The 23,939-nt window shown below is 41.2% G+C and overlaps 1 protein-coding gene across 4 annotated transcripts in view; it reads right to left on the bottom strand.

The window, feature by feature from the left end:
* Positions 1 to 23,939, bottom strand: part of ARHGAP17 (Rho GTPase activating protein 17) — a 68,619-nt gene that overhangs the window by 4,421 nt on the left and 40,259 nt on the right. The window contains exons 5-20 of one of the 4 annotated variants that reach the window (XM_073361654.1): positions 22,706 to 22,817; positions 22,408 to 22,484; positions 21,231 to 21,342; positions 19,562 to 19,630; positions 19,316 to 19,397; positions 16,203 to 16,330; positions 14,725 to 14,836; positions 14,029 to 14,110; positions 13,485 to 13,565; positions 12,435 to 12,548; positions 11,695 to 11,786; positions 11,402 to 11,558; positions 9,859 to 10,101; positions 6,541 to 6,710; positions 5,438 to 6,055; positions 4,001 to 4,024 (exon numbers count right to left, since the gene is read on the bottom strand). In XM_073361654.1, coding sequence (XP_073217755.1) covers positions 4,002 to 4,024; positions 5,438 to 6,055; positions 6,541 to 6,710; positions 9,859 to 10,101; positions 11,402 to 11,558; positions 11,695 to 11,786; positions 12,435 to 12,548; positions 13,485 to 13,565; positions 14,029 to 14,110; positions 14,725 to 14,836; positions 16,203 to 16,330; positions 19,316 to 19,397; positions 19,562 to 19,630; positions 21,231 to 21,342; positions 22,408 to 22,484; positions 22,706 to 22,817 — 2,272 coding nt within the window. In that variant the 3' untranslated portion in view covers position 4,001. Of the gene's footprint in view, positions 1 to 1,320; positions 1,370 to 4,000; positions 4,025 to 5,437; positions 6,056 to 6,540; positions 6,711 to 9,858; positions 10,102 to 11,401; positions 11,559 to 11,694; positions 11,787 to 12,434; positions 12,549 to 13,484; positions 13,566 to 14,028; positions 14,111 to 14,724; positions 14,837 to 16,202; positions 16,331 to 19,315; positions 19,398 to 19,561; positions 19,631 to 21,230; positions 21,343 to 22,407; positions 22,485 to 22,705; positions 22,818 to 23,939 lie in introns of all 4 variants that reach the window. The other 3 variants (XM_073361655.1, XM_073361653.1, XM_073361656.1) reach the window with 3 other exon arrangements.

Here is a 23,939-nt window from a genome sequence, read left to right as displayed (position 1 = left end):
TCAGCTTACTTAAATTCACTGTGTAGATTCAACCAGTCAGATATGCATTTCCTTCTCTAATTTTTGTACTATGGTGTTGTGTGAAGAAAACATAAAAGCATGTACCATCCATAAAGTGGCTGAATTTCAGTGATAAGTGAAATTGTTCCTTTTTAATCCTTAATTCCAAAGCGCCTAAACTGTTAGGAATAAGAATAATAAAGGTACAATAAAAACCTTCCAGATTTTAGAACAAGCAGCATGGTAAACAAAGTTATATATTTAGGTGAACCACCACTAAAAAAAATTAGATTTCTTCTTGTTTCAAGGGTAGACCAAACTAATTTTTGTTTAATACTGAAATAAAGAGATTACAATTTTAAGTACTTTTTAAAAAAAGTATTAAAGGAACTCCTACACAAGGTTCTTACACTGCCATCACCACAAGCATTACTTACTAGACTCAAATGTTAGTAAAGAGCTCTTTACTACCTTTTATTGGACCAACTTCTGTTGGTGAAAGAAGCTTGCAAGCTACACAGAGGTCGTCTTTGCCACACCTGAAAAAGAGCTCTGTGTAGCTTGAAAATGTCTCTTTCAGCAGCAAAAGTTGGTTCAATACAAGGTATTACCTAACCCATCTGGTCTCTCATATCCTGGAACCAATATGTTTACAACACTGCAAGTTACAATTAAAGACTTTCCAAATCCATCTCAGTATTTTATACCTTGTTCATCCCTGCAGTCTGATTTAAAAAAAGTTTTTTAAAAATGGCAGTGGCCCTGGAAGCACTTACACACTTATCACCTTACATTTTCTACAAATTTAGTACTATTGAATTTGCACTAGTAGTTTAGTATTCCAATGGCTTTTATGCAGAATCATGTTAGACTGTGTCATAACCTCTAGGGGAAGGCATGGGACAGGAGAGCTCCCCATCACTACTTCATTGTGAAGGATGGACTAGAAGAGGGAGGGTGACCATTAATAGGAGGATGATGGGGTAAGATTTTTTTTTTTGCTACAGAGAAATAGTAAAAAGGCACAGCTTCTTCAAATACAACTCAGAATAGAGATAAAATCCATTCATGTTATGACTCCCAGTAAAATAGGACATGAGAAATTAGTGATGCAAAACATGAACTACATTCTAGTCTTGAATCCATTTAGTATTTGTTAAATTTAGGGCAAGCATAAAATAGAAGAGCCATTCTTTTTGCATGCTATATTACTCAGAATGCAAGCAAGCGGCGTTATGCTGACAGGTTAGTATTGGGCATTAGTGCACATTCAGTCATGAACTAGCAATGTCTTTGGCCAATCAAATGCCTTTTCCTTACCATTAAACTTTCCCATTTCAGTTCACATTGAATAATGCAGGTCAAACATCTAGATTGTTTAATAAAATTTTCAATTAGAATTTAGAGCTAATTACTTACAACCATAAACAAGATTTGAAGTTACTCAAACCTAAAGCATGACTAAGGAGTTGGTATAACAAACCCCCTGCAAGCTTTTCAGAGGTTATAGTTCAAATGTTTGACATTTATTGCTAATTTTAGTTCGGAGTTCCATAGTTTCAGCTTGTGAGAGTCTAATTTTCCCTAGTATGCTATTTATTGTTAAGCATAAAGTTAAAAAAAAAGAGACAGCCTATATACACGGATCAGTTACAAATATATAACAAAGGAGCCAATTCATGAAAACGACAGCAGCCCAGTGGTCTTTACAATAAGTGCTTTTAAGGTGCACCTGTTATAAGAAGAAAAGGAGTACTTGTGGCTAAAGCTCACTTCACTGGATGCATTCAGCTTATGCTCAGATAAATGGGTTAGTCTCTAAGGTGCCCCAAGTCCTCCTTTTCTCTTTGCGAATACAGACTAACAGGGCTGCTCCTCGGACACCTGTCATAAGAGTAACTGCTCCATAGCTTTTAAGTAGTATGATGTCAGGTGTTAGGTTAAGGATGAAATTTTATCTTCCACCATAGTCTGTATGATTGTCTCTTTAGTCTCCAAAGAGTGGCTGATCCTATCCCAGTGTGGCTTGCAAGGGGTGAACCTGAGCATTGAGATTCAGCCTTTTCTCCAAATTCCTTAGCTTCCAGGAGATTTCTTGGAATACTTCCGAAATATATGCATGTGATTGTCTCTTTAGTCTCCAAAGAGTGGCTGATCCTATCCCAGTGTGGCTTGCAAGGGGTGAACCTGAGCATTGAGATTCAGCCTTTTCTCCAAATTCCTTAGCTTCCAGGAGATTTCTTGGAATACTTCCGAAATATATGCATGGATGCACTTGCTAGATTTAATACAGAATCCAATAATATAAACACTCCTGCTTCTCCCTACATGTAATAATGCCAGTAAAGTTCTTGTACTATTGCTCACATCAGCCACTCTATCTGGCTGGTTTGCTAAAGCTTGCTCACTAACTGTTACATTACTTTAGTACTTGTGGCCTTAAACTTTTCCAGTCTGACACTGTACAAATGGCATCATTTGAGATACAGCTGGCAGTCAGTTCCTGGATACATTAAGAAAATATATGGACCAAATCAAACTATAAGAACACTTTAGTTCTGCTTTAAGTGGCTTCTTTTACTAAAGAGATGGAATTCCCCAGCACAGACTTGCAGGAGTGTTGTATGGTTACTGATATAGCCACACCTCTCAGCTGTGCAGACTGCTGTACTCTGTTGTGATTGCCTCATTTGAATAATCATTTAATGTTACAACAGATCAGTAAATTCCTGTATTCTGAATCGCTATTATCCAAAGGAGAGGGATCTGCTTAATTATATGGCTATTCCTAAATAACCCTATGGGATTGACCTAATAAAATTCAGTTTTTAGCTATTTGCCAGCCACAAAGCCACTGCCTCGGATGAAGCAGGAAACTCCATGTATATGGAAAAATACACCAAAGCCCAAACAAGATAGTCAAACTGCAGAAGCCAACATTTGGAAAAGGAGGCTCAGCCCTTGCTCTCCCACTACATGTCAGCATGGCTCTTTATCCCCAGAATAACTCACTGTCAAGCATAATGCAAGAATCCCAGCCCCTCAGCACTACTTTCCCAATTCAATTTGGAAACAGAATTTTGCTGTTATTCTGGAGAGATTAATGTGGCTGACCTGTGAAGAAGGGAGGGGGAGTGAGATGGAAGAGGACAAAAGATTAAAGCCTTTTTTAAAGCTGTTCACTTCCAGCAATTTGACAGCCAGTTTAGTGGTAGTTTCATTTAGAAATTGCAATTACAATTAAGCTTCTCGGTACAATATTAAAGTGCATTGTCCATAAATCCTGTAATAACCACATCCTGGGGTAATCAACACAGGTACGTGGCCTCCGTTTATTCAGCACACCATAACTTGTTGCCTCTAAGCCATTACATTAGGCAACTGTCAAGTTTCTAAACGACCTATTCTTTGGAGACTTGTAGCACCATTAAGGAGGCTAAGGACCTTACAGAATGCAAATACAAACATGCCAGAATGCAAAGAGATGCTGCCAGGAGCTTTTCTGCATTGGGGTTTAGTTCATGAACAGTGTGTGCTTTGTATGAGTAAGTTCCAAGCAGTTAAAATCCAAATAATCAAAATCCTAGTGTAAAAGCTGCATTAGAAACCAAATATGAGTGGCAAAGTTTTTTGCGTTAACTCCCAACTCTTCAGTTTGGCAAAAGTTAACCAAGGAGGGGAACAGACATTTTAAATGGGTCACTACATCACTTTAGACACCAGAAGTGGTAGTTCTGATAACTGCATTACATTGAGTGTTAATTATTTGCATGGTACACTTTAAGGAGGATTCTTTTCAAAAAAGCTTGCAAGTGACTATCAAAATGAAACATGGGTCCTAATGTCTGTTACAAACTGGACAGCATGTGTAATAATGAGCTATAGGGCAAACTGGACAAAAGCACACGTTTTAAAGCACATGAACAAAAGAAAGCTACAGATAAAAATGGCTGCGCAGGAGCATTTGTAGCTGTATTGCAGGGTTCTGATCAGTACAAACCTTAGTCGCAGTAACCTTCCCCACCTGTGAAGGCATTATGGGGTAGAGCTATTAGATAACAGAATACAGTTTGCATTCCAAACAAAATTAGTCTTTAATCTAGACAGCTGAAGTGTTATTGAAAAGGGGTTTAACCATTAAACACGCAGATTTAAAAGCATTAGTCTTTTATGTTCATTACCTTTCCTTTTTAAAGTGTCTAAAAAAGTCAGACTTAGCAGGAAGACATTTCAAAGGTGCTGCTTTTTGTGACTGTGATGGTCACATTTTTCTTCAAGATTTAAATTTATTATTGCCACCTATCATCTATAAAATGCAGACTCTACTATTCCTGTGGGAGCCTGCAAATACCACCTTGTGCCCCATGAGGGTACGTCTACACTGCAGGCAGAGGTATGATTGCAGCATGTCTAGACATACCCAAGTTAACTGTGATCTAACTTGCATAATGACAGGTTTCAGAGTAACAGCCGTGTTAGTCTGTATTCGCAAAAAGAAAAGGAGTACTTGTGGCATCTTAGAGACTAACCAATTTATTTGAGCATGAGCTTTCGTGAGCTACAGCTCACTTAGCTCATGCTCAAATAAATTGGTTAGTCTCTAAGGTGCCACAAGTACTCCTTTTCTTTTTGTGATCTAACTAGCCTGAACAATAGCAGGGAAGCCACAGCAGCACAGACTAGCCACTTGAATAGATTTCCCCGGGTCCCCAAATTAGCTTGTATAGCCCATGCTGCTGCAGCTTCACTCCTATTGTTATTTGCATCTCTGACTGCAATGTAGACATACTTGGAGTAGCATGGTAGTTATGTTGGAATACAGAGATGCATATTTATACCAGGTCAAGGTGCTCAAAAACAATTAGTGATTTTGGGTGCCTAATTTGGAACATCTTAATGGGGGCCTGATTTTCACCCTCTGAAAAGTCCGGTCCATTAACATCATGTTAGGGCTCACAAAGGCATTAGCCACTTCAGAAATCTTGACTTAGAATACATGCTTAATGTGTTCTCCTTGGCTAGGCCTCCCCCCACTTCAAAATATTTGCCATTTCTGCAACTCATGCCTACGTAATGGTAGCTGCCATGACGTGAAGAGCTTGGAAAAGCCATTTAAAGTTGAGTCCTGTAACAATGCTCTGCTGTCAAGGCTGGAAAACATATTCAGAAAGTAAGTCACATTCATTTTTATAAGAACAAAAAGTCCTCTCCGTGGAAAGTGCTGGACGGTTCTCTGCAGAGACCTCGTAAACCATAATATGCAGGTCAAGCATTTTAACAGAATAAAACAAGTAATTTAATAACTTAACTGAGCTTGCCTTTCATATTTCACCAAAGAAGGTTCATCAGTATATTTCAACTTGATGTTTACAGCAGTAGACAGTCTCCCAGCCCCAAAATATATTAACATGCTACAGCATACAAAGAATTCACTTACCAGTTATTATTTTGGAAGCAGTTTGAGTGGGATTTGTAAGAACATTGTCTCCAGATGAATGAGAAACAGGAGGATGAGGTGGTGGGGGAACATTAGGTCGGTTCCGGGGTTTTGGTACTGGCTTTGGTCTCGGTAACGTACCAGTCTGAGGAGGAGAATGAGATTGCGAAGTTTCTTGGGTAGACGGCTGCAGTGGAAATAGTGCGGAGCTAGCATTGTGTTTTCCTAGAGGCGGCGTATCAGGTGGTGTTGGAGTCTGAGGAGGAGTACAAGATGGCTGTTCAGGTCCATGTTCCCCACTAGGTACAGCAGGTGGATAAGATACTTGACTACTTAGTTTAGGCTGCAGAGGAGGAGTAGCCTGTGTTGGGGGCTGTGGAGGTGGGTGGTTAGGAGCCTGTATTGGGGAGAGGCTGCTGGAGTGTCTCCGAGGTGCAGAAACCTGGGAAGAGGTGGAACTCTGGACTGCCCCTGGGTTTGTAAGTTGACCGGGAGGAGAAGGACTTCTTGTGGGTGGTTTTGGAGAGGCAGAAGGTAGCTGAGCTGCTGCAATAGAACCATAGGTTCCTGGCTGCCCCGGTGGAGGTTTAGGAGGTGCTGGTGCAGGCTTTTTCACAGCTTTGAGAGACATTGATAAGAATAAATTAGTTACTATGTACAGCTGGAATAAAACCTTGAAATAAGGGAATGAGTAACATCATTTAAAATGCTCATACGCTTTCCAGTTGAAATTATCCGGGCCTGGTACCATTGTAGTTTCATATTGGTTACCAAGAAATGTACACAAAGGTTATTAATCAGCAAACTCCTGCCCAAGTGATACCACTGTACATGGTTGGCAACATCACAATATTCTTCAGACTCGTCCATGGTAGCAGACTCAAGTTTAAGTAAGTTTTGGTAAAATACACGGTTGAACTATTTGCTTGAGTGGAGAACTGGTCCATCCAAATAAACCAGGAGTGCAATAACGGGTAACAATCCTAGGAAACAGCTATGTGGGCAAGCACCCAGCTGTGAGAGGTCAATATTTTAATCACAACAATTGTTTCAGAAATGAGTCTAGTCTCACACTGAAAACTGCAAACAAGAACCCAACATACCTCTCCTCACTGCGTGGGGGCTGGGACCAGCAGCATTCTGTGGCTGACTAACACAAAGCTGGTTAGAGCTATTGGATGACTGCGGCTGGTTCTGCACAGTGCTTAAGTGCCCACCATTTCTCACAGGTGGAGGAGTAGTTGAAGCTGCAGTGTCCCTGGGCTTTGAGGTACTGAAAATGTAAAACACCTGCATCAGAAGTTGCTTTTGAAATACCTCTCCCCCAGATGTACTGCATCACACTCATGGGTTTACACTAGAAACAGGTTAATTCCAGATACAGGTGTCTGAGTCATGGGAAACAGATTCCTGTACTAAAATGGTATTTGAAGGGATTCTTAGTTACAAGTGAAGTAACGAGACTGTGCATCTCTAGAGCTGCCATGCTCAGCTGTCTACTTCAAGCTTATCTACACTTGAAACAGTCCAGCGGCACAGCTGCAGCACCTCAGTGTAGACCCTAACTGTGCTGATGGGAGGGATTCTTCCATCAGCGTAAACCCACCTCCCCAAGAGGTCATAGCTAGGTCAACAGAAGAATTTTTCCATCCACCTAGTGCTGTCTACACAGGGACTTAGGTTGGCTTTAAAATGCTACTCACAGGTGTGGATTTTTCATACCCTGATGTAATTAAACCAAGCTAATTTTCTAGTGTGGACCAAGTCTTAGTCTTAAACGGGCCCTGCTGACTACATTTGATGTAGTCTCACCAAAACAAATAAATCTATAGCCAGCCTTGCATGAACACCGGAATACATATTTACATTAATTATTGTTCTAATACCAACTGTATTCTCTCTGCGTTGAAGAGGAGTCGATACATTTAAGGCTGGTTCATCAGACTCCCAACTTGAAAGTTCATGGAAAACCCTTGGATTACTCTCAAAAATTCATACCCCACTTTAAGTCACCATGTGCTTGTGGCTTTAACAGAATAACCTCGGTTGCCCCAGCATTGCAGGACATCTCAAAAAGCAGCTAGTTTGATATACCCAGAGATGAGACTGGGGAATAAAAGTGGGGATGCTCTGTTAAGCTCCTCCCACACAACGTTATGTGAGTCACCAAAATGAGACTCTGCTCACTTTAGATCATGCAGATATTCAGAGTGTGCAGGCAGTTCTGAGCTCCTCTGGCTTCTTGGCACGGCTCCTTGACTGGGGGAAAACGTCTTGAGACAAGACGGCAGGAATTTTTTTGCCACAGTGTAGCTACCTGATGCCACCCTCCGGAGTTTAGTTTTTAGCTTCCATGTAGCTTGTCAGGGTAGGGACGACAGTGCAAGACTGACATTGAAATACCCATCTTGGTATAATTCCCCTCCACCCCTGCCACCTTTTGTGCAGTCCGGACGTGCCTAGTGATATCAACATTGGCTGTCTGATTTAACACCTCACTGAGCTGAGATAGGCCATACCCCAGGGATATTGCAGGGGCCCTGGAACAGACTCAGACATCTTTGCATTGGTTACGCTTTATTCACATTTAAAGTTTCCCTTGCAATAGCTACAGACTATTTTAAAGGAGAGCAGAGATACTAGAGAACATGACAGTAGCTTCTGATTGAGCCATTGACACGACAACCTCTGACCCAGATATTGGAGCATATCAAACTGCCCTGCAGAGAGCGGAGAAGCATTGTGATGCTCTTGGCTCTGAGCGCAGCTCCAGGCAGGAGGACTGGGAAAACCATGCGGAAGCTGCCACTAGAAGGGCACAGTTCAGGCTGTTTGATAAAAGGAGTAGCTTCCTTCTTAAATCATGCATGACCCACAAGCAGTGCTAGAGAAGTTGCCATGGGATCTGCTTCTGCCAGACAGACCACCACGGAGGTACTTCAGAGGAAGACAGGAGGTTAGTGGGGACCTACAAATGGAGAAAGTACGGAGAAGTGCGGATCTGTATAAAGATCTCAGCAATGAGGAGGGCCAGAGGAAGAGTGAAGCCACCAGGGCATAAGGGCAGCAGGACGGGAAGAGAACCAAGGAGTCTGAATGGTTTGTGTGGAGTGCAGGTTGTTGGGAATGCATTTCCCCCTAATCCATGTCCTTCCTTCCCACACACATGCTGTTTGACTTCTGCAATATACCTGCCTCACAATAAAAAAGAAAAGAAATTAAAGCCGGTGCCTGATCATTTTGCCTGCATGTTGTACATTTCCCTCCCCCGTCTGTATTGTTAGATTGTAATCCTGAATTTGGAGGGGGTATTGGCTTTTACAAGATCCAGTTCAACTAAAGAATTCATTAACGCTCACAAAACAAGAAAGCTTTTGTGTAGATAAATTTAGGTAAGAAAAACTATCAGTACATTCTCTTAAAGGCAGAGAACAACCCCTTCTATACTGCTGTACTTCTGAATCCACTAGTACTGTTTGCTAATAGCTTGGGTGTAGTTCAGGTTTTCAGAGTTAGAGATCTTGGGCATTGATCCATTATGATCAGATCTGCAAGAATGTCACTTGGGAACAAAAGTTAAGTAAAGTGCAACAAAGTTACTGATCTGAACCAATCCAGCAATGGCACCTGTAGACTGTTTTACTTTGTGGGAGGTTGCCTAAAAGACTAGTCCTCTCCAAACTTCACTTAAAAATGGTTTACCAGCTCTCACTTGGACAAACCAGGAGAATACCTAAAAGCAAAGTGTTACATAACCCTAGAGGGTGATAAGGAATGGGCAAATCTATTATAATTAATCTCCAGATCAAAATATACAGTGACTAGCAAAAAAAGTAAATGATTGCATAGAATTTCAATAGCAGTCAAGTGGTGAAAATCTAATATACCATTGTGCTAAAGAAACTGATGCCAAAGAGTGATAAATTGACTTCTGACTTGCTGGTTAAGGTTAAGATTACGTCTGTTCTTTGCTAGCTAACACACTTACTAACGAAAAGCAAACAAGACATGAATCTACATCACTTAACAGAAATGACCAAGACAAGCCTCACAGGCTTCTAGTATTGCCAGAGTTTCTTATGCTTTCAGCAATAAACTGAGCCCGAGTTTTGAAGATACTTCCAGGAGTATGACTTGAAGAGATCAATAGAGGGCAGCAGAGTATACTGATGGAGAATTCTTGAAAATTCTCATGTGTAGAACAGATTTTATAGTAATTAACTTCAAATTAAAAAGAGAAAGTTCCATAATCATCTCTTGTATGGTTCTTTTTATCCATATACCTCAAAGCACTTTATAAAAAGGGCAGGTATATTCAAGTTGGATGGTAGTACCCTGTTGAGTAACTTATACTGCCAGAGACCAGTTTGTTGCTGAAGCAGCCTGTTAAAGCCACTGCCAACAGAAACCAGACTTCTTACCTGACATCCTCATTTCCTTGACTTTGTAAATGTTCTGCTGTGCCAGCAAAGGGAGCAAAAGTTGCACTTACTGGGCTGGTTTCAGCCACAGAACCCTGTGAATGCTGCTCTGCTACAGGCTGAGCCAGCATGCCAGCCTCAGTAGGTGGAAGTGGTGGCTGGAAAGCTGGGGATGTGTGCTTTCTATTTATAGTGCCACATCTCCGAGGATTCACTTGGAAGTCCACAACCTTGACACCAAAGCTAGAGAGAAGAGAGAGTGAACACACACCATGCAGGCCAACTCCAGATAAATAAAGCCAAAGAGCAATATTGCATGTTATAACTCAGACAGGAACCCGTTGCTTAGCATGCAAAAAAGCAACAAGGAAAGCTTCACCTTTCTCCATATAACACCACTTTTGTTAAGACATGCAACACAACTTGACATTCACACCGAAGGGTAAACTAAACATCAGTGGGATGGGCTATTCAATTACAAATTGAAGACAAGTAAGATCTGAATGCTGAGTAATTTTACCACACCAGTAAATAAGGAAATTTCCTTAGACACCAGGATATCTTCAGACTTTGTGCATTAGGTATTTCGCAAACTTTTTAACATGGTATCTTCAAGTCACCATATAGACTTCAAGATAAACATTTATTTACTAAAGAAAGGTTTATATACATTTGCATGGTTAAAAGCATGAAAAAAGGAAGGAAACTACTTTATTTAACTATGGATAAACTTTGTCATTCCAATATAGGTCATTTAAAAAGGTTAACACAGCATGTTCTAGAAATGTTTAATTTGACGTGGTTAAAATCCACTAAAACAAGAAAGAATGAACCTTGAATGGATTCTCTTTTTCCCCTCTGTCAATACTGTTCACCACATGACAGGAGTAGGGAAATCTAGTATACAGTTGCAATAAATAAAATAATTTGCATGTGTCTAACCATAGTTAAAACCAAAGTAACAATTTAACATTTGCATAAGGAGTTAGAACAGCACATCCCTTAAATACGGATATGAAAAACTGATAACAAATGTACTACATGTTATTGTATGGGGGTAAATACAGCACATCTGCCATGGTATACTGTACCATCATCAAATCAGAAGTCTTTTATCATGAAGGCATCAGATAACACCACTTCAGCCTGTGGTTTTAAACAGAAGCCTTGGAACATTCAGAAGTTAAAGCAATAGATACTATCAAACGTACTTTTATTTTTAATGGATTATTTTGAGACCTAAAATCTAGGAGTTGGGAATATTGTAAACAGAAACAGTAATTATCTGCTTGGCTTTTATCATGCATAGAGCATAACTTGAAGTAAATGCCAGTACGTTACCTTTGACCCTTCCTCAGGCTGCAATAATATGAGGGGAAATAAATCACTGACGGGTTATCTAGGAGTATTTCCCCTTCTGACCACAGGTTTTAAATTTTATTTTAAGATGAGCTACGAAACATTTCAAATTACAACCTCCTCAGTGGTTGGGAGTTTGAGTGAGGGCTAATGGCTGGAAAAAAGTTCCAGGAGCTAAACATACCCTTCCTTCTTCAGCAAATCGCCTTCCATTACGGCCATGCTGACAGGCCTCTTCCGCTCCAGTGTCCCCGACTCATACTCACTCCCAAGTTGTGAGGAGTGATTGGAATTGGTGGCAGGTAAAGCAACAAATGCTCCAGACACATTAAACTCCACATCTGGATGAAGACAGATTAAGACGTGTATGTACCCAGAAGCAGTGCACCAACATTTTATATTCCTAATTATTTAACAGTGTAGGAATACCATGGAACTAGTATTGACAGAATTCCTCCCATTACTGCAAGTCTTTACCTTCAGGGAAGAACCAGTCTGCATGCTGAATTATTGGCTCGATGATTGCTACCACATGGACGGAAGTTGCCGCTGCCATTTCAGCGAGAGATCTGTGGACAAAATTCAGAAGATTGTGATCTTGGATACAGACAACTCTTTCAAAGTTGGCAAAGAGTCCTGTGGCACCTTATAGACTAACAGATGTATTGGAGCATGAGCTTTCGTGGGTAAATACCCACGTCATGGGTTGTATCCGACGAAGTGGGTGTTCACCCACGAAAGCGTATGCTCCAGTACGTCTGTTAGTTATAAGGTGCCACAGGACTCTCTGCCTCTTTTACTGATCCAGACTAACACGGCGACCCCTCTGATACTTGACATCTTTCCAAGTTAAAAACCCTGTTGGTTTTTTTCATTTTGCATGCCGAAAGCTGTGAATTAAACGAGTGCCACTATACACTTAATTACTGCCACATAAAAATCAAGCCCAGGGTTTTTCCAGAATATTCTAGACTTCCACGAAGTGCATGGAATGTAAAAATTCTGAAAACTACACAGCCTTTACGCCACTGGTCTGTGTGCAATTTCATAATGTTTGCTGGAGAAAGAAGCAGACATGCTCCTGAAATCCCACCCTTTACAATTCATTTCTCAACAACTTGTTTAAACCCTTTTCAGATCTTGGTTAAGCACTTACAGTTATATTTCTATGCTTTACTGAAGATACAATTAGTAGTAGTATTTAAAAACCAACTTACCCTTCAGTCTTTGCCCATAGCAAGTTGGGGCCTAACACTATTGCAACGTTGCTGGGTGTCATTTTGTTAATGTCACTGTTCTGTGCAAGTGTTGCTAGGAATTTGATTAGATACCTGCAAAGAATGAATCAAGTCATTAGGCAGTTACGGTGGCAACAGCTCACTACACACAATGCTCTCTAGCACATGACTGATAATTGCTGTCTCTCATTGGAGGGGATGCGGCTAACTGGAATCACACAGAGATTAAACGTTTCAAGTCAAGCTTCCAGAAACTCCTAAGGGTGACTGGTAAAAATGGGACTAAAATGTCATGCTTAGTAGTTTGCTCCTAATTTTCTTCCCATTAATCAATGAAAACTGAGCTTACTGAGAAAGTGACTAATAGTTGGGAAATATCTTCCATCTTAAGCATGGAAGAACTAGCATGCCTTCAAAAACTAATATATTTACAGCAAAAACTAGAGTACTGAGGTTAGAATGATCATGCACTAGGAAAGCACACTAAATAAACCCTAAAGAATACCATATTACAGTAAACATTTTCCTATCATGCACTTAAGACTACTCCAAGTTAGAAACCTTGTTTTCCCTGTGTTTCACTCCAAAGGTGAAACAAGCAAGAGGGCTAAGCTGCTTAACAAGAAGCCAGGTGCAGCGGCTGAGCCTGGGAAGTTCTCAAGGGAAAGGAATACCACGTGAGAAGCTGAGCAACCTTGCGTGATGAGTGTTGGCACCACTAGAGTAAAGCTACAAGAGCTACACTCCTGTTCCATGGTCAGTCCCGGGGGGCGTGAGAGAGTAGGGAACAAGTCTACATGACCCCACTTCAAGGGACTGATAAAAGTGAATGGAACCATCAACAGTGACACGAAGGCACTTTGTGCCTCGATAAAACAAACGTCCCTTTACAATCCTAATGGAACTTAAATAGATAAATACAAACCAGATCAAAACGCATATCATTATCAATCCTAGCCTTGAAACAGGTTAGACTTTTTAGCACTGAACCTGTAGCGCTAAAAACTGTAGCAATTGTTCTTAATGTACCTGAAATTAGCCAGGTTAGGCTTTGGCAATCTTTTACAAATTTTCCATAGTTCTTGCAGCTTCTTGTCCTGGTCCTGTATGCTGTGGGGAAGAGAACTTTTAGATCAGCAAACAAAATTCCTTCGGCTACCAGCAATTGAAAAGCAGAGTCTATAGGCTTCCACCTATGTATTATCCTCTTGCCTCTGCATTCACTCATCTAATAACTGCTCTGAATCCCCTCATTAGCTCTGCTTGTAATATGTGCAAAGGGCATTGCCTCTCTCACGGTGTGTAACTGAGAGCCTGAAGTAGTTTAATACTCAAATGTAACGTAAGCTGTTTTACTGAAGTATATTTTAATGCTTTTAAAAAAACCTCAGGACACTAATGCACAAAAGTTTGAAGATTAATTCAGCACACAAATATTTACTAGCTGGAGTTGAAAGACAATTGGAACAATTGTGTAAACTTATGAACTTTTCCATAAATTCATTTTTCCTCATTTAGTAGCATAAGTCAGCACACATATTTCTTTGCATATCTAGATTTTAAGTGCTCCTACTTTGCAGCTTGTGTCCATTCTTCATACAGACTGTAGGTCATTAAAGGTTCAGGCAACTCTCGTAAATAAGACTTCAGGGCACCTGCAAGTAGGGAGACATTCTTAGCCAGTAGATCACACAGACTCGTTTCAGATTTTGTTTGAAACAATCTTGGCTTCAATCCTTGCACCTCAGTGAAGCCCCACTGAAGTCAGCGCAGGATCAGGCCTCAGACTGACCACACTTCAGACTTTTCCCTTAATAGATTTGTACAGCACTTAACGGAATGGGGCCTGCCACTGGACACTACAGGGATCATTTGCTAATCTAGCCGACAAGAGTACACACTATAAAGCCTCAAGATGGTGCTACCAGGTAAGAGTTACAGTTACAACTGCACATGCCTTAGTATCTCTTGATCATTTTAATAGCCCTGTCATGAGAAATATGACACTCATATGAACATCACCACCTGAATTTTGAACACTGCTCTGGCCTTACAGAAATAAACATGCAAAACTTTCAAGGCACGCGCACCCATCGCTTGATCTCTAAGGCTATGCAGTTAGGGTGGAAGGTTCATTTTATTTTCATTTGCAGATCATATCTAATATCTTAAAATACTGTAATGTGTCTGCCAGGTTAAACATGAAAAAGTTAAACCTTCACTGCATGAAGTAATTTATGAAGGGTCTGATTCAGAATACTGAAAATACCTGCAACAGCATGGGGGTCTGAATAAAATTCATCGAGCTGGGAAGTAGAACAGTCCAATGCAGCTTTCAGCTTCTTTAATTTGGAGGCTCCAGCAGCAATTCGGAATAAGCCCTACATGATGAGAATTAAAGTGTCAAATTCACTTGAACAACAGCTGGTCTCATCTTTCACACTTGCAGTACTATGACCCAGGCTCCATTTTCACAGCAGTGACAAGTTCTATACTTTTTTTTTTTTTTAAACTGTGCCCTGACTGAGTCAGCTCTTGTTGCACTAAAAAGAGGAGAGTTACCTGTAACTGGAGGCTCTTCGAGCTGTGGGGTCCCTATTGGTATTCCAATCATACGTGCACCTGCGTGCCAGGTGTTGGAGCTGGGAGGTTTTCATAGCAGTGTCTGTTGATACACATGTGCATCTCCTCGTGCTCCCAGCCGAGCGGGTCAACAGCTCTCCAGTGACCCCCTTACCGCTAAGTATGCCAGTCTGCAGCAGATGGGAGGGAGGGCGAGTACTGGAATACCAATAGGGATCTCACATCTTGAAGAGCCTCCAGTTACAGATAAGTAACGTCATCTTCAAGTGGTGGTCCCTATATATATTCCAATCGTGAGCAGTAATCAGCGTGGAGGTGGGTGCAAGGATGCAGAAGAAAATGCAGTCTAATACAGCGCGGCCCACAGCCACTGCTTGGGGGATAGCATAGTAGGAGGTGAAGATGTGACTGGATTGCCATGTTGCTGCTCAACCGATGTCCTTCCAGGAACATCTGCTAGGTATGCCAACGTGGTAGGTTGCGCTCGCATAGAACGTGCTATAATCGTATCTGATGGTTGTACGTCAAAGCACGTAGCACATCCAGATGCACCCAGAGATCCATTTTGAGATCCGCTGGCAAGAGTGCTTGGCCTTTGGATTGGTCTGCAATTGCTACAGCTAGCTTTGGGGATGCCCGAAAGACACGGGTCCTCTGGAGGTAGGTGGCTAAGGCACTGTGGACAACAAGGGGGTGAAGGGTTTGTCTGCCTTGGAGGCATACACAGCCTATCAAACTTGACTGGGAGCACAAGGAGATGCATGGTACGTGTGCAGGTCAATGGACACTGCTACGAAACCTTCCAGCTCCAGTGTGTGGGCACCCATGACAGAAATACAAACAGGGGCCATCACTCGAAGAACTACTAAGGGATAACCATGCTTTAATTTCTTCTCTTTCCTATTTCTCTGCTGTTTTACATTTAAGTTACGTTGCATCTGATTCCTGGATGTAATTGAAAAATGTAATCTTGGAAGGCCTATATCATACCACTGGACAAAATGCCATAAGCGATTATACACCTTAGCGCGCAGACTGATAGGTATAGCTGCTCTTCCCCCACCTAATAGTTTTACTGGGCTCTACTGTGTCCATTTTTTTTCTTTTGAGTTGAGACTTTTACATGCGTAAAAGGCCACTGCGCACTAAAGTAGAAGTTCCTACCTCCTCTTTCATTCCCGTTTCCAAGAGCATCATTACACAGGCTTCAATTGGGAGTGCAATTTCACGACCACTGCGTTTGAGATGCTCTTCCAGTGGCGTTCCAAAGGCTGGCTTTTCTGTCCATTTGTCTAGTTAAAGAGCAGAAAAACACTGAGCAAGATATCCAATAAAATTGAATTATGCCCCAGAGAAGTTTAGAGAAGAGTCTCCAGTATGGTAATAAGAATTTTAAAAAAATACTGCAAGTTTGAGCCTTGATTTGTAAAGCCCCTTAAATTTACAAGTAAAAAGAAAAATGATGAGCCCGCAGGTGTTACCAAGACTGTAAAAAACAATGATCCATCTCTCTTGGATAGCGTATCAAATAATTATTCCTTTGTATAAGTGGAAGACATTATGTCCCCACCACACATTAGTGGGAACATTCAGAATGAACTTAATCAATTTAAAACCACATGATTCTCGGAGACCCCAAAGTGTAGATTTGCAATCCTCTTGTAGATAAAGAATTTTGCTCAGAATAAATTCGAATTGGTTGGTCTGAGCTGTTTGTAGTATGGTTTTACCTGCAGCTGACATTGTGTGTTAACAGCTAAGCCAAACACAAAGCCTACTACTGCGGTAAAAGGACAGTTATTTAGACACATATAATTAGTAGCCCCATGTCTCCATTAGAACCCCATATTAAAGGATCTGTCATTGTTCTAATATCAAGCCTACCCTCCCTTTTCCAAAAAAGGCATTCAAGCTCACTTTAAAATTTTCCTCATGGCTGCAAGCCTTGGGTTGTTTTTTTTAAAGTTTGACACAAAATGTTTTCCCCATAAGAGACCAACTTGCCTTGCGCCCTATAACAAATTATTTCTCTTTTTAGCCACACTTCTCTGCTGTTGTCATGGAAAAAATGCATATAAAGCATTGACAGGCTGTCAGTCTCTATCATGCATTATTTCTTTCAGAAAGAAAAAATGAAAGAGCTGAGTATACCAGGTTTGAAAGATTCTAGTGCAGATACACTGTGGTCTCTTCGAAGAATTTAGTTTCCATAACGCATATATGCAATACAAAGAGCTGTACCACCACTACCTGGCATTTTATTTAGCCCTTTTCATCCACCCATCGCAAAAGGCTTTACAAAAGGCAAGCAAGCCATCATTATCCCAATTTTTACAAACAGTGGCAAGACTGAGGTGCAGAGAGCTTACGCGTCATTCAGAGTCACAATAACTTAGAGCAGAGGCAGGAAAAGAACCCAAGTCTGCTCCAGGCATCCTTTTGAAGCGATACAGACTGCTATATAATATGGAGATATACCTATCTCACAGAATTGGAAGGGACCTTGAAAGGTCATCGAGTCCAGACCCCTGACTTCACAGCAGGCCCAAGTACCATCCCTTATTTTTGCCCCAGATCCCTAAATGGCCCCCCTCAAGGACTGAACTTACAACCCTGGGTTTAGCAGGCCAATGCTCAAGCCACTGAGCTATCCCTCCCCCCTAAAAAGGAAGGAGATTCCACCACCTCCCTAGGTAACACATTCCAGTGCTTCAACCACGCTCCTAAATTTTTATTTTTGCGCCAGATCCCTAAATGGCCCCCCTCAAGGACTGAACTTACAACCCTGGGTTTAGCAGGCCAATGCTCAAGCCACTGAGCTATCCCTCCCCCCTAAAAAGGAAGGAGATTCCACCACCTCCCTAGGTAACACATTCCAGTGCTTCAACCACGCTCCTAAATTTTTATTTTTGCGCCAGATCCCTAAATGGCCCCCTCAAGGATTGAACTTACAACCCTGGGTTTAGCAGGCCATATAATACTTAGCACTTATGCAGGACTTAGTCTTTCAAGTGTTGAACAAACTGGTTAATGAATATGCAAGGAAGCAAGCCAGTGCAGTCAGATCTAGTTCCCTTAAATACAGAACAGACCTCAATTGTCCACAGCGTTCCATCATCGCACCACATAAAGATACTTATTAGTTTGCACTAGCCTGTTAATAGCATCTTCCATTAGGTCTATCAAATGCAGATTGTGTCTCTCACTTCCAGCAAAATCATATATCAAAGTTTCCTTGCTTTAGAAAACTTAAGAATTTCCACTTGGTCCACAGCTTGGTATGCTCTGCCAAAGTCTCAGCACATTCGATACCGATCATGATATAGTGGTGTCTCAGACTTTGCTCAAGCTAAACCCTTTGGCACTAGTGACTTCAATGACAATAGTGGGCACCACGCTGGTAAGGGTGATATTTAGGACAACGTTAGAGTAACCCTAAACTCGAGTTGACTAATGCATAGCCTGATAGAACAAATGTAGCTGCCTCATTTAGATGTAGGCTAGCTCTGCAGTCTCTGACACTTAGAATTAGCCACAGGGTTCAGAGGCCAGGATGTAGTTGCAATATAATATGCACAGAGAAGGGGGGAGGGGCGTTTTCCAGGGGAAAAACATCCCCCACAAAGTTTAGACTCAGACTTAAGGCCAGAAGGGACCATCATGATCATCTAGTCTAACCTCTCGCACATTGCAGGCCAGAAAACCATATCCACACCCTCCTGTAGCAGGGCTGCAACCTCTGGATGAGTTACTGAAGTCCTCAAAACTGGATTTAAAGACACAGTTACAGAGAATTCACCATTTACTTTAGTTCAAACCAGCAAGTGCCTCGTCCCATGCTGAAAAGGCAGGGAAAAACATTTAGGGAGGGGTCTGAATCCGACAATACTAGTAGAGAAATCAGGATCCTAGCTTCTCTCTTGGAAAGTTCTCTTTGGCGCATAGGTGCCAGGAAGGGGTTAATGAAAAGTCACACTATGTCCAGGTAAGATAGGGAACACCCCCCAGTGCAAACTAAAAACAAGTCTTCCCCTTTCTCTCTCAGGTTTCAGACAGACCCTTAATGTTACGTTAGTGTGTTAATACAGGACTGGAGGAGCTCCAGAGAGCACAGCGGCAAAAGATGGAAGTATGTTGGGGAACGCAACGTGGTTAAAAAAGAGGACGTCCTTATTAGAAAGGGTCTGCATGCAAAAGAGTCAAGATAAAGAAGGAGAATATAGGGCAGAGGTGGCAGAGGCAAGGAGAAGCGTCAGCCAGAGCACAAGTTACTTTACCTTGATGGGCTTGAATTTCAGGGAGGGCCTTTTCTAAGACTGCTAATGCTTTTCTATGGTAATCTGCTTGTGCTTCTAATAACTGAGAACAGAACCCATATTTTAAAAAAACAAAACAAAAATATTGTTAGCTTCTGATGAACACATACAAACACTAGAAGGTTTAACACATGAAATGAAATGTGACGGTTTTTTTGCATATAACAAACACCATAACTGAATATAAACAAACAAGAGAACACGCACCGTGACAAAGTATCTGGCATATTCCCCTTCTTTGGACACAAAGTTATACATATCTGCAGCAAGCTGATCCTTTGAGGAAAGAAAAGCATACCTTGTAATTTTTTTAAGGGGGGGGAGAGAGAGGAGAAGAAGAGAAATCTTCAAGTACAAAAAAGGCCGTTATAAAGGGATGGTGATAAACTGTTCTCTTTAACCACTGAGGACAGGACAAGAAGTTAAGGGCTTAAATTGCAGCAAGGGAGATTTAGGTTAGTCATTAGGAAAAACTTCCTAACTCTAAGGGTAGTTAAGCACTGGAACAAATTACCTAGGGAAGTTGTGGAATCTGTCATTGGATGTTTTTAAGAACAGGTTACACAAATACTTGCCAGGGACGGTCTAGATAAGACACAATCCTGCCTCAGTGCAGAGGTTTGCATTAGATGACCTATCAAGATCCCTCCCAGTTCTACATATCTATGATTTATATTACATAATTTTCCCCCACTAAGCCCAAAATACAGAATCTCAAGAAGATCTGAAATTTAGCAAGCCACTTGCCCATGGCACACTGATCAGGTGGCAGGCTATCAAGTGGACTAATGGGATAAACAGTACTGGCAGTTGCAGCCCAATGGTTCAGCATCACCAGTGATGTGCTTTACCTGTGGGAGGGCCAACAGAGAAAAGGCTGTTTTAAGAACGCCGTTCCAAAAATCCACACTTCCACCCAGCTACTCAGGGCAAAACAAAGGTCTGCACTATTAAACTGGATTACTATCAAAGTACATCATTTAGGTAACAACAATACTTGCTTCAAGGGATGATGCTGTCAGTAAATAGAGCTGTTCATATGGCACCTTGGTTTTTTCTTCCAAGCATTTTTGGATTTTACTTAACTTTCTGTTTTTATTTACTACAGCAAGTCAAGTTGCCCACTAAATATAACAATCATTTGTGCTTGGATATTAGAGTAGTACATGGCAGAAATACCTATGAATTTCGTTATAAACTCATTACTTCCCAAAGACTTTCCTGCCCAAATTCCACAGTAGTGAGATGCAAACTTCTTGATTACTTTTTAACTGAGTAACAAAACCAAAGACAGGCAAAGAAGGGAATAATAAAGCCCAAAGAAGAATCTCCAGCATGGAGTTTGGACAGCTGAGGGATTGTGTATGAGGAAACTGGGAGCATAATCTCCAGGTCATTGTCTTGAAATCCATCCTTCTAGTTAACACCTAATGGCTCTTTGTTGGTTTAGAGTATCCAAACATCTCAGTCCAGGCCTAATAGACAGATGTTCACAATTGTCTCCCTTGTGCATAGCATCAGAGACCAAGAAACGAATGAACCAGAGAGACCAAATTCACTTCATGGAGAGAACAGTGCAAGGTTTGGCACAACATTTTTACTTGTGGGATGGACAACACAATGTTTGACCTTCTGGAGAGCAGTAAGATAGCCCAGGAAAAAGGAACAAACAGCTAATTGAGAAATGTGAATCCATCTCTGCATTGCTTATTAGCCCCAACAACCCTTATTAACTGCATATTGTTTTATAACAACACTTAACACATTAAAGTTCGTGAAGATGGCAGCAATTACAACTGGTACCACAATGAGGTGTACAAAGTCATCCCTTAGTGGCAGATATATCCTAGGAGAGGATTCATAGAGCCAGCCTTACCTTGCATTGTTCTACTTTATTTCCAGCCTCATCCATCTCTTCCTTAAGGGAATCTATTTTTGATGGATGCATTTGAAAATTAGTTCCTGAAGTCTTGCAGGCTTGGCTATATCTGTGTAAGAGAAACTAGTTATTCAGTGGAGATTATAGTTAGCGTTTAATATACTACTTACAAAGTCAATGTCTTTAAGGTCCCCTCTTCTTAACTGCTTGCCTCTGGTGAGCAGACAACTATTCACTACTCCAGAAGATAGTTTCAAAACCAGGTCCCAGTACAATTTAACCCCCCTTTCTGGGCCATTAGTGTGAAACATGTCTACTGTCTTGTAGAGGAGACACAGGGTGGCCAAGCGACTCTAATGTGCCACTATATCCTAGCAGGGATCCTGCAGGCACTCATCTCCAAGGTGGATGTGGAGTCTGCAGAGACTACCAGCCCTAGCAAAAACCCCAGGCAGCTCAGATAAAAATGAGCATGACTTAATATTAGCAGGCCACATTGCCTTAATAAAGACGGCGTTTATCCATGATGACAGGTTCAGTAAGCCAGGATGTAGAGAGGTCTGAAATGTAAATTTGGGCAGTGTCTCATGAGAGGGTTCAACTGACAATGGTATAAAAGCACTCCAATATGGTGACAATTAAAATCCTATGGCCAACACAATGACAATGCCTCACCCTTAGCCTGGTGTTCACAAGCAGATGGTGGGAAGTACACAACATTGAAAGGATTTTTAAAAAGTTCTCGTAGCACCCTGATTAAATAAAAACTAAAACAGTATAATCCCCACTGCGCAAAGGAACCCTTCCCAACACTGTGGTGCATAAGGTTTTGACAGATGCTGAACTCTGTCTCTTTAAATTATTGAGCTAAGTGGAATAGACTAAAGATGCAGTCTTGTATTCACTTCAACGTGAACAGTTTTCCTACCTAAATTGGTGGCAGACAATATGAGAAATCTAAATTTGATCCATATTCAGATCAGAAAGCCATGTGTTCTTTTTTGTACCATTTAAGGTCTTAAACTTAACTGATGTTTCTCCCCCCGTAAATGTTAACATGCACATTTCAGCACAGCAGAAGCAAATACCAAAGGAAGGTTAGGCATGGAGGAGATATTACTAAGAAATCAGTTTGTACTATGCAAACTGTATGGTATTTGAAATCACTTCTCACCTAGCTCTTGCAGAATCCCAGTCCAAAACCAACTTTGCAAGCTGTTTCCTCTGCTTCTGAATATTGGGGATTTCCGCCTGAAACCACAGACATCTAATGTTTACATTTACTTCAGAATTGTGTCATGTAGCTAAGTGTAACTGAAATCTGTAAAACTTAAAACACAAGCCTGCATTAAAATACAAATAAAATAGTCACTTGCTTTTTGAACCGAAGTAAAGTTTGCCACATGCACAGTTATGATTTCGCTCAGAAAATATAATGCCGCAAGTCTTTCCTGGAGCGTGAAGTGACTTACCTCTGTTAGTTGGCTTAGTGGGTCTAAAATTTCTTTTTCAATCTGTACCTCATGGTGAGAGAGCTCCGCTGCCAGTTTATTCTCTGCATCACCACAAGTGTCAAGCATCTTCCTGTTAAAAGGAAAGGACAGGAAAGCAGCATTGTGTCGTTTACTCAAGTTATTACACACCAACAGCTTAAAAAAAAAGATGCAGAATCGATGATTTGCTGGCAAACTGGGAGGGCGTATCTAATGGGATCCCACAGGGGTCAATCTTGAATAGCACCGGACCCAATATTTTCCTTAATGACTTGGATAACAGAATGGAGAATAAGCTTATAAAATCTGCAGATGACACCAAGCTGGGAGGGGTTGCAAGCACTTTGGAGGACAGGATTAGAATTCAAAATGATCTTGACAAATTGGAGAATGGGTCTGAATCCAACAAGATGAAACGCGGTAAGGACAAGTGCAAAGTTCTTTGCTTAGGAAAGAAAACAATCAAATGACAACTACAAAATGGGGAATAATTGCTTAGATGGTCATACAGCTGAAGAGGATCTGGGGGTTACAGAGGATCACAAATTGAATATGAATCATGTGAGGGCAGTTGCAAGAAAGGCTATTATTCTGGGGTATATTAACAGGAGTGTTGTAAGACATGGGAGGTAAATGTCTCACTCTACTCCGCACTGGTGAGGCCTCAGCTGGAATACTGTACCCACTTCTGGGCACCACACTTTAGGAAATATGTGGACAAATTGGAGAGAGTTCAGAATAGAGCAACAAAAATGCTAAAAGGTTTATAACACCTGACCTCTGAGGAAAGGGTAATAACTGGGCATTCTTAAGTCCAGAGAAAAGACAACTGGGATAATAGACTTCAAATATATTAAGGGCTGTTATGAAGAGGAGGGTGATCAATTGTTCTCCATGTCCACTGAAGGTAGGACAGGTAGTAACAGGCTTAATCTGCAGCAATGGAAACTTAGGTTAGATATTAGGAAAAACCTTTCTAAACCAGAAAGGTGGTTAAGCTCTTGAATAGGCTTCAAAGGAGCATGAGGAACCTCTATTGGAGGTTTTTAAAAACAAGTTTAACAAACACCCATTGGGGATGGTCTAGGTTTATTTGGTCCTGCCACAGCGCAGGGGGCTGGGCTAGATGACCTCCTGAGGTCCCTTCTAGCCCTAAATTTCTATGATCCTATAGAAAAAAACCCTGCAAATGTGCATTTGTCCAGAATAAAAT

This window comes from Lepidochelys kempii, chromosome 10, assembly GCF_965140265.1.
Source record: "Lepidochelys kempii isolate rLepKem1 chromosome 10, rLepKem1.hap2, whole genome shotgun sequence".
Taxonomy (NCBI): domain Eukaryota; kingdom Metazoa; phylum Chordata; order Testudines; family Cheloniidae; genus Lepidochelys; species Lepidochelys kempii.
The sequence above is the reverse complement of the archived record's forward strand: the minus strand, read 5'-3'. Positions and strand labels throughout refer to the sequence as shown.